Source organism: Patella vulgata, chromosome 8 (assembly GCF_932274485.2).
Source record: "Patella vulgata chromosome 8, xgPatVulg1.2, whole genome shotgun sequence".
Classification (NCBI taxonomy): Eukaryota; Metazoa; Mollusca; class Gastropoda; family Patellidae; genus Patella; species Patella vulgata.
The window spans coordinates 20,021,728-20,039,642 of record NC_065886.2 but is presented as its reverse complement, the minus strand read 5'-3'; the positions used below and the strand labels follow the sequence as shown (position 1 = coordinate 20,039,642).

Sequence of the window (17,915 nt, the reverse complement as noted above, 5' to 3'; positions counted from 1 at the left end):
ATCGTGAGAGGTAAAATGATCTTCACCTTGTGTTTGAAGTATGCAGAATATATTGTTAACTGCTGGATTGACTCATTATACCCAAGTCACAACAGGGTTTGCAGGCAATAAAATTTTGTATGACTGCTGCTAGTTCAGGAAAGGTTACCCAACAGTTACTGCTGCGGTAATTTGAAACCCATTGGAAATTGGCTTGTGGCAATGATATCCATGTGAACTTCCAAACAAATGATGATTCAGAAGAGATAAGAATACCCTGCCTCATGCAGGAAACTCTCTGTTACTAGTACTACTTATCATTCACAATCACAAAACTTGACAGTATCTGAAAACCAGTCAGACAAATACTACAAATAAAATGGTAAACGCCAAAAAACTATTAACAACTGATTGGATCTTGGACATTGCGAAAGGAAGGTAAGTATGTACAAAGTCTATCATATTGACGTGGGCCTGACTAGACTACATAACTTGTGATCACTAACATTTAAAACAGAAACTTCTGAACTATAAAATGAAAATGTGTCAAGCTTATAATTTATATATCAAATTGGAAATTGAGCATGATATTCTGATATTAAAATGGTCTAGACTGATCCTGGACAATTTATTGATTCTGGTCAGATGAATGAAGTAAGCTCTGGATCTAAATTTCCTTGCTTTTATAGTTCCTCACTAATTGAGAATGCCTTGGAAGTAAATCATCTACTTCAAAGCCAACTGACATGGAAAGCCAAGAATTTATGTCAAGTTTTTTCCCTTTTTTTGACATTCTTGTAAGGTTTATATGGTTTCAGAAATACAGTATATTGATGTAAGTGACATGTAACCTTTGCTAGTGCTATATATACATCATCGTATTGAATAAACAAACCACTGAAGTAAATTGGTAAAACTTTCTTCCATTTTTCCCCCTACAAAACTAGATTTGACATAAAATCAATAAGAATCTATATCTATCTTTTCGAAAACAAAAATATCAAAACAATGACACAGATAACATGTACTCATCTGAAATACGTGAACATTTTAAAAAGATCCCTCTATACAGACTGCAAAGTGCAAAAGTGGTCAGCTGAAACTTGTACCCTTAGTAAAATAATCTGGATTTTCATGGCTTAGTCAACGTTAAAATATACTCTAATTTATTATTCAATACTTAATTAAAAATCAAATCTAAAATATGAAGAGCAATATTTGAAATGACATTCCTTTTAGAATATTGCAGTTTGCAAGGAATTCAAGATCCCTCAAAGTCAAATGACAATCAGCAACTTTTCACAGAATTTCTGTTAAATTCATTTAACACTAGTTCACCACTTCTTCAAATTTATTTATTCTGGATGTACATATTTTATTCTGGATCTAGTATTGTCGTGTGATCTACAAATGATTCAATTTCTTATTAGGCCTAAGGTCTTATGTTGTTAATTTTGTACATCATCTGCCTGTCCAACTTATCTGCCTGTCTAACTAATCCGATTAACAATCTCAACTTCCCTGGGCAAAAGTGCACTTAAAAAAAGCAATACCTCCCAGGACCATCTTAGTGGGGTGGTTTGAAATATCGGCTTATAAGAGAAACAAAAATTTTGACTAGACATTTATTTCAACTTTTAAGTGAAGTACCAAACAGGAATATTTCCCAAACATAATATCATTGCAGTGTATGTCATGATCAGTTGTGTGTTTACAAAACATCTCAATGTCAGCACACTGAACAAAACGTTTTATAACTATTAAGTTTAAAGAAATGAAGCAAAAAGCCAAATCCAAAACAAGGAATCTATGGGGTTTAAAGCATTATAAGTACAGAAGACCAAGTACTGAATATATAAGAAGAAGCAATGTAAATGATCTAGCTGTCTTGTAAGTCTGCCGAATAACAGCTGTTGACCGTGGTAGTCTGCCCAGGGAAGTCTTAAGATAGAACGTAAAATAACGCTAAGAACAATAAGGACGATAATTCGGATAGAATTTTGGAAAGAGCTACAGTGGTTATAATAAAAGATTTAGGAATAAAATTTAGACTCTCAACTAGACCAAAAACTGTTTGATAATTTATTATAAATCAGTGATTGATTTTTAAAACCTTGTAAAAGGCCAATTACTACAATTCAGAAAACAAAGTCACTAAGGGGTATGTTTTAAATAACTCGTAGAAACAATAATAGGAATACTTTTCTCCCTAATCCTGACAACGGGAAACTGTATAAAAATGACTATACAATGAAGCTCATTAAGATCAACTACATGTATGCATTAACATTAATCTTTATAAGACTTTGACAATGTGAAAAAAAAAAGAGTTCATAAAATAAATGATCAGTTCACTATTCATGACAAGTCTATAAGCTTATTTGATTTATAGTCATATTACGCAATCTATGACGTCAACCACTTCTTTATGGTGAAAACCAATGTTCAGTTTGATACACTGATCCTCTTTTAAAGTGATGAAAATGTGTTATAATTTCTTTTAAGGAGAATAAGTTGATGTCAATTTAGCTTTCCAGTTCCCTTGATGTTTTTAATCACCAGAATCAATCATTTTTTCTGCATAGTATAGGCTCTGGGCGGGTTTCTGTGTACATTTCTCTTTTACAGCGAAACTTTGGATTTTCACATCTGACACACATACAAAGATAGCTTAAGAACAATACAATATCTATAAGATTCCATCCATTTTAAAATGAGGAGTGTAAATCACTCTCCTGAACTTTTTCAGGTGTGTATTTATGCTCTCCTGAGGTTTTTAAACGACGAGGCCTGGTATCTCCTCCCAAATAAACATTATTTCCACCCAAATGGACTTTTTCTCCTCCACAACCAACCTTATCTCCTCCCCCATCGAATTATCTCCTCCCAAACAACCTGTATTTCCTCCCAAACCAACTGTATCTCCTTCACACCCAACCTTATACCCCCCCCCCCCCCCCCCAAACAACCATCCAAGTTTACGCTTGGATGTATTGGGAGCAAACATCAATACTTGCATTGGTAAATTTGGCCATCGCTGAAACATGCTTGGAACAAAAATTCTTTCGCTTAAATCCTTTTGTAAACGTGTCATTTTGAACCAACATTGATAAAACTGTCTACCATTGTGATGTATTCATTAATATTTATCCATTTTTGCGAAGAAGATCTATGAATTAATTTTATTTTATCAAAAAAACACATGTCCAAAAAACCATCACTGAATTTGTCACTGATTTTCAGGGGTTGGTACTCTGTATGTAATATAGCACGCTCTAAAACTTTTGTTTAGTAACAAAAGTGGCAATGGAAAATAGATACCAGATGATCGTGACAAAACTCGGCTTTGATGGAACTTTTAGTTTATTCAATCAGTATCAAATAATGTTTTGTTACGTGTGAAAACAATGATCAGGGTTTGTCATAAATTTAATAAAACAAAAGATTAATTAACAGATAACCCTGGGTTTATTGTTATTTTCACAGTTCTTTTTACCCGATCGGTGGGGGGCCAGATAATTAACTATATAGTATTACCCAGTAATCATAGGATTAGCGGAGGTGCTACGAAGTACAAGATGGTATCATTCAGCAATGGCCGTTGAATGGGCGATGTTTTGTTAAATTTATTAGTAAAATAGTGACCGCTGGCCGCATTAGAGGAGTGACCGTTGATTAAAGAGATGACACAACAGAATTTCTACGGGGGAAATTTATCGTGACCGCTTACAAGGAGATGTCACTGAATAGGAGTGCGGACTACATACAGTATACATAGTTTTTCAAACAGGAATTTCAGCACTATAAAAATAGACCAGTAGTTATACTAAAATGTTAAATAACCATGTGAATAATTGATGTTCAACCTACCTATCCTATTCCTATGCTATATTTTTTTTTCAGATATGTTCATGCGTCTCATGATCAGATCAGTTCAGTAAATATAAATGTTTGTTATTTAAAGGATTTCCTGTGTACATATTATTTGGAATGCACGTAAAAGAACCCTTGACAGTTGGAATTTGATTAAGACTAAGAGCAGACCACAGCGCTGCTGTTCGGCCAAAATATCCCTCAAAGCACATTGCATAGCTTATGCCAATCTTTATAAGCCGCTGCCCAGTCGGTGCAGAAAAATTCATTTCAAAATTGACTAGATCAGATCGCGTTGCTATATTGGACAGAAAATTAGAGAATGGTTTGGCCATGTTATTAATATGCTTTTTATTATGTGGTCTAAACCAGTGTTGGGATTTTGCCTGTATATTCCGGACATGTCCGACGCTATTTTCCAAATGTCCTAAATTGTCCGACCAGGAGTATGCCCAATCGGACATCAAGACATGGTAAATAATATTTAAAATTCCAAAATTAATATAGTGTACTGAGTGCATAACTACCACTCAACCCGATTATCGTTGATAATAGGCTGGATTGATTAGCTAATTAAGTGATCAACGTATTTATCGTTTTATGCCGTCTATACACCTACCTTGATTAACTACTTAATCTGCTGACTTAATTCTTTGTCGGACAATTCATCAATTCAATCCTGAACAGAAGTCATTGCTTCTCCTTTGTCGAACTATATATTAATCCAATAAACTTAATCTATGTGATTAACCTAGGATTTCTCCATTGTCTCACGTTTTAATCTCCTTGATGTCGTCCATAGACATTAGTCATATATCATAATAGTATATAACACCCCAAATCAATATACATTGTGTCCGACAACTTGTCTGTGATATTTCTTCAGTGGAAGCCGAAGTTAAATAAAGCTATTTCACACACACGCAAATGGAAGTAGAAATCCCGCGAGACACGTGGAATTATGGGGTGTAAATGTGCCGAATGTAATACGTCTGATGTCGGCAGAAAAGATTCTATTTTGATGACATATTGTTGGATTTATGATCATATTTTGAATGGGGTTTATGTTCTTAAATAAATAAATAAACGCGCTAAGAAATGTTGACGAATATTTCGATTGGAATAACATCAGTAGTTACATTAATTGTTTTTAAACGATAGCGCGTGATTAGAGTCGAATGGGATTATTTAGCAGTTGGGTGTCACTATCTCGTTCTGTTAGAGTGACGTTAACTTCGGGATGTCATTCTTTTTACCTTCCGTATATAAATTGAAACAGAGTATAAGACGAATGCCGGACTTTGCTGAAAAATGTATCGACTTATGACCTGAAAAATACGGTAATTTTGGGGGAATTTGAAACCGGTACGGATGGGCAGTAGTCGGCACGCTTTCATTTTATGGTATTACAATGTCATGTAATTTTTTAGGAATATTATCGACATAAATTTGAATACCGTACAGGAATTAAATATGAAAAATTACGAGGTGCATCTAATTTTTTTTATTACGTATGAATTTGAATATTTTGTTGACACGTGATTCTTAATTGTGGTTTGAAAACGCCTGCTTAAATAACGATAAGAGTTATGTCCCTTTATTTTTGGGAAGAAAATGTCTGACAACTAAAATTTTGAAATCCCATCACTGGTCTAAACTAGTAATTCAATATATTCTATGAACCTAATAAATGAACTCATGAAGAGGTTATCAATATCATTCTTCCTTCCATTTCTGACATTTATATAGTGAATTGTTAGCCAAGTACAAATTTGTGAGTCTTCATTAGATATTGTCATTTTGCCTAGAACTGTATTAACTTGGAATTGCTCAATTTCCTGCCTTACAGTACAGGATAATATATTAAAAGACAATATTATAATAATTATAGATTAGTTGATTGCTTTACTCCACTTTTTGTTAGTCAGACCATTACTAGGTTTTCCAGTGACCTTGTTTTGAAATGACAAATCTTTATGGAAGACGGAATAGTAGCCTATTTTAGTATTTAGGAAGAGTTATCTGGATAATAGATCAGTTCAAACTAATGAAATATAAAACAAGAAATTAATGGGATCTGAAGAGAGTTGACATGACGGCAAAGTGGTTTCTTGTTGACAAAACAAAAAAAAAATTAAGACATATCTTTGTTATGTTATTAGCGAGATGATTCGGGCTTTTGAAGAATTTAAAGTATGACAATTTATAGGCATAACAGATGCATAATTTATTTTAATATATGTGTATAATTAATGATGCTTGTGATAGACTTTAGCACATTAAACCCTATTTGACATTAATTTCATGTGATACTGATACTTAGAAATGTGTCTTTCCTGTGGTATACCCTGAGTAAATCCAAGAGGTTGAGAAGCCGCCCCTATCTCCAAGCCACATACTCTTATTAGGGATCAAGGCCACACCCTCGTTGATCAAGCCAGAGGTGACCAGCCAAATAGAGCTTGAAGCATGACACTCTTGACCACTAGTCCATCCCAACCCGCATATACGCTGACTTGGAACAGCTGACCATTTTGAATTGAACTGTTAATCAGTGTTATTACACTACATGGGACCAGTTTGTTATCCCATCCTAATGACTAGATGCTTGTCCTTGCCAAACAAGAGGAAACCACAACAGAAAATTGAAAATGAATTAAAGGGACAATAACACTCTTGCTGGCTTGAAAGCTCCAGAAAATAAATAATATCCTCTATCTAAGTACTAGATGTTTAAGTGTCCTACCTGTTGTGTAAATTATCCATTACATCCTATTTTACTTGTCCAGAGGGTTCGAAAATATTTTTAAATCGAAGTTTCATTTGAAAAGGTTTACGTTAGACGTTTCAAACCATTATGTTGAATTTTTCAAAAATTTTAAATAAGGTGTGTTAAGATGAAATTTGTATCATCAATTAATTGAAATATTCTAAAATAGTACAATTTGTTGACCAGAATAAAGATTGGGACATATTATTCAGTTACAACAAGAGTGGTATTGAGCCTTTAAACACCGATCTGATTCTATTAATTTTCTGATTTCTGTTCTTTCATCTTGTGGTAGATCCAAAAGAGCAGAGAATAAAAACAGTAGTAGTTAGATTTTCCTGTAAAGTACGCCAACAAAATTAGAAAATGTAAACAAAAATAAATTAGCTTACAGGCTTATGTATTCTTTTGTTTGTAATGAAGCTTAAATGATCAAAGTACTGTTCACTTTCTAAAAGCAACTATTCTTTTATATAGGCCCTACACAATGTCAATCATTAAAAAAATTACATAGTTACAGACACAAACAGTACAGTGGTACTAAAGAAACATCCATCAGAAAATGACAAATGATTGGTTTAAGACCAAACAGAATGGACAATAAGCGGGCAAATATCAAGATAATAATTCTACTAATGATATCAAAGCCGTTTCATATAATAGTAGAATAATGCCAGAGGTGAACCTTGTCACTTATCAACACAAATCTTTGTATAATAAGAAAGTTAAGCAATAATCTGTGATTTCTTATTCTCTAATGTTTCAATCTGCCTCCCATTTCATAACATTACATCTTACAAGTACATTTTTTGATGACAATTATAAACCATTGACAAACTACCTGTCACTCTCAATTAAATCTTGTAGGAAGTTACTATACTATGTACTTTTATAATAACAAGAAAATATATGTCTAAGAAACTCCATCAAAATTATTGATTTCTATTGTTTTTTCTATCAATGTTGTAATGACCAATATGCAGAAGTCGATTACTAAGCAACAAGATCATCTTTGGTATTGTATTTGTGATAGAAGGCAGGAGAAGTTTACTCAGATGGTAATGCTTCGTCCTGCAATTAATTTCGATAGCTATGATTATGATACACAGCCAACGTATGTATCATGATATATTGTCAATTCCATTTTCTGTATTTTTAAAGAATAAGATCAGAAAGACATTACTATGTGTTAATAATGTGATTATCCCTACTGTGAAATTATATCGTCTTGGTAAATAAATCGATGAAAAATATCTTGTCATTCCATCCTGTAAAACTAAAACATTAGATGGTGAGAATTGGAAAGATTTAGATGTAGACATAATATAATATTTTTGGATCTTCATAATGGTAAGCCTATATAAATATAAGTAATACTGCACAAGCGCAGCACTACCTACTCTTTACTTGAATTTGGAATTTCAACAGTCAATGCCTGAGAAAAGCCATTTGATTTACTGACCGAATCCCTGACAATGTTGTGGATGGAGGTTTGAAAAAAAAACCCAACAAAACATTGATTCTTAACTTTGTCAGACTGAAATGAAATGACTAAAAAGTCAGAATTGTCTTCTACAAACAATTCTAAAAAAAACATTCAAATTCTACTACAGGTAGAAAATATCATTAAAATATTTAAAGTATGGTATGTTTATTACAGCAAATAAAATAACAAAGTTATTGGTAATAAAGTGACTGCACAGACTATATCATTACGAAGCACATAGCTTAACATTAAGTAGATCTACTTTATTTTTGTTCTTTTTTTTCTAGAGATTATTGACCATTATCCAGATTCTCCTAAAGTGAAGTGTTTGCTATGTTACTCAGGAACTATCTGCAAGTTATCTTAATAATATCTTGCACAAGTGCGAATAACTGAACTCATGACTTCATTTAGCGAGAAGGAAGGAAATGTCCTTGGGCTTCTTATAACTCTTTTGATAAATTAGCACAAGTATGAGCACTTGGTGATATTGACTAATAATACTTCACATATTTCTCAGATTACAACACTGCCAACAGGCAATAAACAATATAATGTCAATTTTTTTTTTGTAAGACTGATATAACATGCAAGCAATAAAGTCAAGTAAAAAATTAAAGAGGGGTAGCCAACATTTTTCTTTTAGAAATATTTCTACAATGATAAGAAAGTAGGTGATTTGCATGGAATAGTCTGTAGAATCTTTTAGCAGTATGCAAAACCCAAGTCAATTACCGGTAAATGTACATTTACTTGTATGCATGCTGTCCTTAATGAACGTTTTGATGCGAAAAACATCTAATGTTATCTTATGAGCCTACTTTGCTATTCAGTTTAACAATTTGATTAAGAGAAACATGACTTACCACAAAGTCCTATTAGAGATTCAATATGGGAGTCGGATTCACAAACACTTTTTCTTCTAATATTGGTTGAACTTTTAATCAACTGGTAACAAACTGATGTCTGAAATAGATGTATATAAGAAATAAATATATATGGCAATAATTTTAAAGTCAATAAAGACCATACATGAAGGAAAGAAGCTAATGTGAGGCTGATGTCCCCCACCAAAATAAATAGATGACACATTAATTAATTAAACATTTTTTTTTTTTTTATAAAGTATCATTTATCAAGGCATTCACCTAATAAACATCTACACCAAGTTTGAACATTCCAGCTCAATTAGTAGGATAGTTGTTGTGTCCCTAAGTATCGACCAATCGAATTGCTTATCTCTACTTACCCTAAGTAGAGTATGCTCATCATCGACCTCCATCAAGGCATTCACCAAATAAACACTAGCTCAATTACAAGAAAAGTTATTGTGTCCCAAAAAGTGTGACATACAGACCCATTTTTAATAGTCCACAGCTTTCAAACAATAATATTAATATGTCAGTAGGTAAAGATGGTAACCAGGATAAATACATAAAACTATAAACCAGCAGCCATATCATAAAATGGATTAAAAGTTATCAGAGGTCGAACGTGGATTCTAATATTTTGATGACTAATAATTCTACTCTGATTCTTCCTTTCTTCAGAGCAGATAGTGTAATGTAGTCAGATACATGGGAAAGAAGATGCTCCTTAATCCTAATCCTGTAAATTCACTGGTCAACAGCCCTGTCAGTGTCCCTGACTCAAAGGTATCAAGTCTGGTGGTGTTGATTTACAGAAAGGCTATTTACATCAACCACCTGCTAGTAAATTTGTTAATCTCTTCAATCTGCAGGTACTATAAGCTTATATAGAGTTGGAATATAGGGTGGAAAACAAATTACAGAATTATTCTTCTGCGTCATACAAGCTGGTAGCCAAAATTAATCCTGCCTCAAACATATATAAAACAGATTAACCTTAGCATGACAATCATATTAATTAATACACTGAGAAAGATTGCATCTTAAGAAAGTTCATGATCTAAAGGAGAAAATTAATTTCTAAAGGTTACAAACTGGCCACTCATTAACAGGACATTAATCAAAAATTACAACTGTTCAACAGATGTATCATGATTTTAATGGTATCAACCAGGGCGTTTAACTGGCAATCTGATTAAAATACAGATCTATATTTCGTCGTGGGAGTTCGCGTCAGGGGTCATATTAGTGGCTTTTTAACTATGACATCAGACATTTTATTAACCAATCAGGGCAATCAGTGTTGATGTTTCTAGTAGGATAACCACAATTCCGTGCATCGCACACCAATAACTCCCTGCATCAGACCATTTCATTAGCTAATCCCTCACATCAAACAGAATGGAGGTTATATAACAACTCTTCCAGATCCTAGTGTAGTAAAGAATGGTAAAACGCAATTTTGAACTATAAAAACTGAAATGAAATAGGATCTGTTTTTTTAATCAGATTGCTTAACTCGCTGTATATAGCCATATAAATAGAATTTAACTTTAAGCAATATTCATTTGCAAATATTTTATAATATATAAGCAAAAACAAAATAGGATCCAAAACCAGGCCACAGTCCTAACTTGCCAGCTAATTAATGCTCTGTTCACAAGTGCAGTTCTCTTGAAAAGAAAATAGCTATTGTCCAGTTTAACCATCTTCCAAATTCAAATACATCATTTGCATACACTGTCCCATCTGAAGGATTATTCAATCTGACAATTATGATCATGGAACAGATTTACCAGTGAATTTGATATTGGATGTATTTACATATTACTCATATAACTATTATAACCTAAACCAAAAATTTAGGTATTTTAAAGAAATCAACCATACAATAAAAAATGTAAAAGATAGGTTGCCAGGCAACAAAACTTATGTCCACAGCAGCTAAATCGTCCGAATGGTAAACAAGGGTTGTTGCATATTTAATCTTTTGTATGTAATGGGTGGCATTTACAAGACAATTTCATACAGGTCAGATTATAATTTTCGTCCTTTGGGCCATCACAGGGTGCTACAAACTGAAACAAGAGCCTTACGCCTGAAAGTAATATACAAAAAAATTTGAGAGCATTTTTCGTTTTACTAATTTAAATAATGCAAATAAATTTCATACATATCAGACGGTGACTTGTTGTTTGAGCATTCACATTTTCCAACAAAGTAAAACCAGGCCAGTAGCTTGAGAAGTAATTATTGGAAATTGCTGAAATTCAATAGGCTTCTTTGTTTCACTAATTTAAATGATGCATTATAGTATATAAATTTCATACAGATCGGATGATACCTTTCATAAGATTTAATAAAGTTAAACAAGGGTGATAACTCTAGAAGTAATTATTGGAAATTGTCGAAATTCAATAGGAGCGCTTCTTTGTTTTACTAATTTACAGACTGAATGATAACTGTTGTCATTGGAGCGTTCACAAAGTGCAACAATGTGAAACAAGGGTCATAACTCCAGAAGAAATTAACAGAAATTGCTGAAATTCAATTGGAATGACGCATATAAATTTCATACAGATCAGATTTTCGTCGTTCACAAGGTTCAATAATGTGAAACAAGGGCCACAACTCTAGACCAAATTAACGGAAATTGCTGAAATTCAATAGGATTCTTCGTTTCACCAACTTAAATAATTCATATAAATTTCCATACAGATCGGATGATAACTTTCGTCGTTAGAGTGTTCACAAGGTTCTACAAAGTGAAACAAGGGCCATAACTCTAAACATAATTAAAGAAAATTGCTGAAATGCAATAGGCTTCTTCGTTTCACTAATTTAATTAATACATATAAATTTCCATACAGATCGGATGAGAACTTTTGTTGTTAGGGTGTTCTACGTGTTCTACAAAGTGAAACATGGGTCATAACTCTAAACATAATTAACGGAAATTGCTGAAATTCAGTAGGATTTTTCATTTTAGAATTAGAATACTAATTTAAATAATGCATTTCATACAGATTGGATGATACCTTTTGTCGTTAAAGTGAAACAAGAACATAAGTCTAGACCAAATTAACGGAAATTGCTGAAATTCAATACGATTCTTTGTTTCACTAATTTTACCCTTTCAATGCTAGATGTAAATCCACTGCCTGTGCTAGACCCTTTTTTGAGGAAAAAAGAGAGGTTGGAACTGAATGCCAAGCAGTACTTATGGAAGCTTTTATGAAAAATCTTTTTGTCTGTTGGGATGGGCATGAGGTTGCCATGGGCTAAGAGGAAAAAATAGAATTTTGGAAATTTGCATAATAATGTAGTCACATGACGTCATGGCGGCCATTTTGGATTTCTCATTTCTCACTAAAGCTAAAACGAAAACGAATTTTTCTCCATGAAATACTTAAAAGATATTGTTTTTTTCACTGGATTTTGATAAAGATATATAAAATGAACAAAAATATCAATAGCAGCCATGAGCAGTGCCGCCACGAACACGCGCATCACATCTCCCGCTGCCATGACCACGTGCGGATTGCAATACCTTGTTTTTACTTTCACTTTCATCCCCAAGTCCCATATCATTATCAATATAGTCAGTCAATAGATCTACACGTTCGGGGCTCAGGATTTGCCTACGTCTTTTACGATCCAGCAGGCCAGCATTATAATCAACATCAGAATTATTGTCAGAATCTACTGCAGACACAGGGCTATCGTGTTCACATTGGGCTTGTTCATCATGCACGGGAGACATAGCTAGCCATGGGCGGAACGTCGCGCAACAAATCACACACTTCATAATACCAATCACTGTCCTGACTACTATCATTATCAAGTAACTGGAAACGAATTATGTGTATCACCCGCCTCGAAATTGTCCACGTGTTGGTCAGCAAGACGTCATTCACGACTTCGTCGAGAGTGCATCATCTACGTTGTCACTATGCACTCCGCCATTTTACGGTTTGCCGCTTTGAAACACGTGGAAATATGTTCTAGTGTATAGAAAATACAATAGATGGCACTTGCAGTTACGGTACTAATTTTAGCGAGGGCTTTACTGAGTACACGGTAATACCGGGTACGCGCATTTTACCGACATTTTATAATACCCGGTACTACGGGGTATACGCAGTGAAAGGGTTAAAGGACACACACATAAATTTCATACAGATTGGATGATAAGGTGCAATAAAATGAAACAAGGGCCAGTACTCCAGAACAAATTTACGGAAATTATTGAAATTAATTAGGCTTCTTCATCTCACTAATGTAAACAACATATATCAATTTCAAAACAATCAGTTGATAAATTTAGAGTCTGTAGAGTGTTTACAAGAAATTGTAGACAATGGACCGATGTGTATAAAAACATGACAAATTGTGTTAATATAAGAAAGACAGTGTCACTATTTTCATTATCATTTTGATGAAAAGCAGAAGGAAGTTTTGTTGGAATAATTGATTACTTGTTCTGCAATGTATTATGTTATTAGTACTAATACATTATTCACCACATTGCAATCTAAAAAGATTTATCTTAGATGAAATGTTTTCTATTCAGTTTCTAATAAATTCTTCAATGTACTTAACACTGTTTTGATTTTTTGAAGAGTATGTATTCTATCATAAAAATCACATTGATCCTTTATTTCTGATAAGTTTCCTGACGGTTGAGGACAAAAATAATATTTGCTTTAGCATAATCAAAACACAAATTGGATATATGCAGAGATTATTTTTTTTTATGAGACATCTTATGAAATAAGGATGTGCTTTCTAGTTTTCTTTGATCTGGTAACATCAGAGAGATTTACTGGCTTGTATGATTGGTTCCTAGGTTGTTTAATACATGGCTTTATCTCCACCATAAGAGTGTAAATCACACTCACTAACCAACAAATTAACCAACCAACTATACCTCCTTTCATCTTTTCTTAATTTTTGGCAGTGGTCTTATCTTAATTCAATAAACTTATAAAACTAGCACTAAAATGAAATGATTCCTACTGGTTTTCATTACATATTTACTTTGATAATTTATATACAGTTGTAGAACAAATTACTATAAAACAGTTTTTCTATTTTTTTTGCTATGTGATCATTTTAAATAGTATCAAGTATTCTAAAACAAAGAAGCATACCCTACCTCTTGCACAACACCACTTACTGCTACCAATATTGTATTTTCTGGTGTATGGTACGTTTTTTTTGTTTTTTTTTTTTATTAAAGAAGTAGAAAGTATGCATCATTGCTTTTCCAAATGCCAATTCCATCATTTTTACCTCTTTATTACTTAGGCTTCATAATAACATACCCACTTTCGCATAAATGTGAGTTGAGATAATGAATGTTTAACAATAGAAATCAAATGAATAATGAATCAATTAATTCATTTTTCTTATCTCACTGTAACATGTTCACTTAATCTAAAACCCTGCACTTTCAGGAAGTGTCTGATTTCTAAAACACTGTAAATTATGCAAATAAATGTGTGGGGTTTTTTTTCTTAAATAATTCAATATAGGATCCTATCAAAAAGGGAAAACACTCAAACAGAATACGTATAATTTTACTTAAAACCATCGATGAGTAATTTATCTAGATAACTCAATACCACAATTGCCAAATAGCAGTTGAATACTCAGTCCAATTGTAGACTAAGAATGCTGGTCTGGCCGAGTATGGAAATCCCACAGCATTTTCTAATACTGAATTCTAGTGTTGAAACTACTATTCGGATATTTGTTAACGGATACAAAATAGGGGTTTATCCAAATCATTTTACTATCCGTTTACTATTCGTTACAATATATTCTGCTCTATATTTAGCCATTTTTATGTCTGATCACTTTGAAATTTTCCCCAATGCAATTGATCACGTACACAGCTCCATGAGCATAAATGTCAACATAATGCGTATTATTTAGTGATGGTAACTAATAAAATTATTAATGCAGTGCAACGAAAACAGTAGTCTAAATAAAAAAAATATTCATTCATTCCCTGCGCTAGTTTACGGCATACGAGTTTAGACCGTGTTTTGACTTCCCACAATGAAATTTATTCATAACGACCTAGGTCACGTATATTCCCACTCACTGATTGGTTCAATAGTAGTAGATTATCAGAATGAGGCAAACGACCTTGCCGGAATAAATGGCACATGGTTTTATTTTACTTTTTTCATTTGTGTTGATTGAGCAAAATGATAAGTGGAAGGGTGCGGATAACAGGAGTAGATATACTATACAAATTCCTTCACCTCATTGATTTTTTGGGATGTCAGACCGATGTCATAGATAGTCTTAATAATTACGGCTAAAGGTAGGCACGTTTTTTTTCTTCGCGGCTCAAACAATTTGCAAATCGAAAGTCCGATTTCATACTCGGCATACAGACACTCATAAACATTGAAACAAGTAAGAAATTATGAGTACCAGTATATGTAATTGATGTAATTGTGTTCAAGAATTTCACGTCTCCGAATTATCCGAATAGTATTCGGATAGCCAACAAAAGTATTCGGATCACAAATTTCGATTAGATTTTCAACACTACTGAATTCAGTGCATAAGCATTTCAATAACCCAGCTGGTTATTCAAACAGTTCCCATCTGTTTATTTTTTTTTTATTAAACGATATAGTAAAAAGGGTTGGGAATTTTAGAGTCTGCAAATAAGCATTTTTATAATGGTCAATAGTAATCATGGCTCGAAATGTTCGCCTGTCTACTTGTCACCGACAGTCGATTTTTACGTCTGGCAAGTAGCAAGTAAAACTAAATCTTACTTGCTGTTCAGTAAATTGACTTAAGACCACAATACTCATGTCCACGTCAGGTACATTTAATTATTCATTTCTAAATGCAAGAATTAAGCACAGAAATACCATGAAAAGCCGCCATTTGCACTGTTTACAATTGGCTCGGTCGTACAGTCACTCACACAGTTGGAAATAGCCAATTTTATAACAATAAATATCAGACCATCTACACTTGTTTTCATCTGCTTGACACTAGTTATAGCAGCAGGGCTTGCCACGAGCAAATTGGAGGCGAGTAGATGACTACTCACGCAAATATAGACTTGCGCGAGTGAGGCGAGTACATGTATTTACTCACGCAGAATGATGTGCGTGAGTAGCCATTTAAATTTCATGTGCCTAATGGCAATGCTCTTGTCACTTCGGTGGAAGCGGACGTTGAATAAAGCAATTTCACACACAATGACAATGCATACTCTTTTATTTCCTTGGCAAAAAAAAATATCTGTAAATCGTCTTCCCATGACAAGAACGTTGCAAGAGAAACTGGGCTTCCCTTTGCCATCGTTGGCGTGCTGAGGGGATTCGGGTAAAGCTTAGAAAGGTAAAAGAACAGGCAAAACAATTTCAATCCCATCAGTTTGCAGAAAAGATGCGGGATCGAAAGAATTGCTATTAATAGAAACGACAACATCCGCTCAATGTTTGATTATCCAGACACGGCAAAGGACATCCGCTTAAAAACCGCCTGGCAGTACGCGTCTAAAAGTATTTTTAGTAACAACAGTTCGCACTGGAAAAACACATATCGCGTGCGCAATAGTGCATCGATATGAAGGCATACAAATTGTTTACGGCTTTTTATATTACGATATTCAATTATTTCTGATTAAATTATTTTTTATATTTGCGCGAGTACTTAATCACTCACGTAAATTTGGTTTTAAGCGAGCGTAGCGTGCGCGCGAGTAATTACTCGCGTCTCGTGGCAAGCCCTGTAGCAGTATAAAGTATTATATCTAAATCAATTAAAATGCACACCAAGTCATCTGAAATAATTCTACTGCAACGACACCACAGTAAATATAAGTGGTGGCTGGAATGGAAAATGCACATGACTCGTTGCCTGGTGTATTTAACCATTTAAAAAGTTTAAAACAATTTCCCAAAATAAAGGTTATGAATAATTTATAAGAAAATTTGACAAAATCCAATAATTTGGTCGGAAAAATATTTCATATTTAATTTGTAGCGTAAATATAGACAGGATATGTAAGAAACGAATTCCAGGGGTCTTTACCTGTCCTCCGTACGCAGTACATGTAAACATGGTACCATGTACAGGTGTGAAGTCATGTTTTGATTTTCAATTGATTACGGATATTTTAGAATCTGAATTGTACACCTCAACGGCGAAGTATTCAATTTAGCAAGCTAGTTTGGTACCATGATACTTGGGGGGAATTCATGTCGATACAGATTATAGAATTGCAAGAATCTTTGAGTCGCTGGGCCAAAGCAGATACGCAGACTTTCAAGAATTTTTAGGCATTCCAATCTCGAAGAAATAAAAGGTCTTATATTTAGTGTGCCCCACCATAAATAAATATCTCCAAATATCTCGAAAATTACAACACAATATCTATATATACACCAAGCCTTAAATCAGTTTCCAACATTTATAGTCACTAAATAAATGGTCATGTTGTACTTAATAAGCTATGACCATTTAATCATCCATAAATAATACACTGAAAGATGGTTCCGAGTGTCGGCCATAACATCTGAGCACATGCAAGTAAAAAATAGGTTACGTGCCCTTGTTTTGAAAGTAGTCTCGCTTAACCAGTCTACCGATCATTCTACGTTTGATTAACAGGCCGGGGTAATCAAGACTACTTTTTTACAAAACATAACAGAAAGCTGGAACAATAAATTGAATTTAGAAACACGCACATTGGGCAACTCAACAATTGTTTTAAGAACCTTGTAAAAGTAAAATGAAACTACTGCTAGTATCATGTTCTTGCCCAATGCAATTATTTCAAAGATATGATGGTACAGTTAATGATAAAGCAATACGGCTGTAATAGTTGATAGATGTGTAGAGAATTGCATGTGCGATGGCTATTTATAGTATCATAGACTCTACCGCTGAGTAT

The 17,915-nt window shown here is 33.6% G+C and overlaps 1 protein-coding gene across 5 annotated transcripts in view; it reads right to left on the bottom strand.

Moving 5' to 3' along the window:
- The window catches only part of LOC126830839 (cGMP-dependent 3',5'-cyclic phosphodiesterase), a 157,536-nt gene that overhangs the window by 38,740 nt on the left and 100,881 nt on the right, over positions 1–17,915 (bottom strand). For all 5 annotated transcript variants that reach the window (XM_050561274.2, XM_050561273.2, XM_050561275.2 and 2 more), the window contains one exon: positions 8,975–9,074. In XM_050561274.2, coding sequence (XP_050417231.1) covers positions 8,975–9,074 — 100 coding nt within the window. The remainder of the gene's footprint in view (positions 1–8,974; positions 9,075–17,915) is intronic.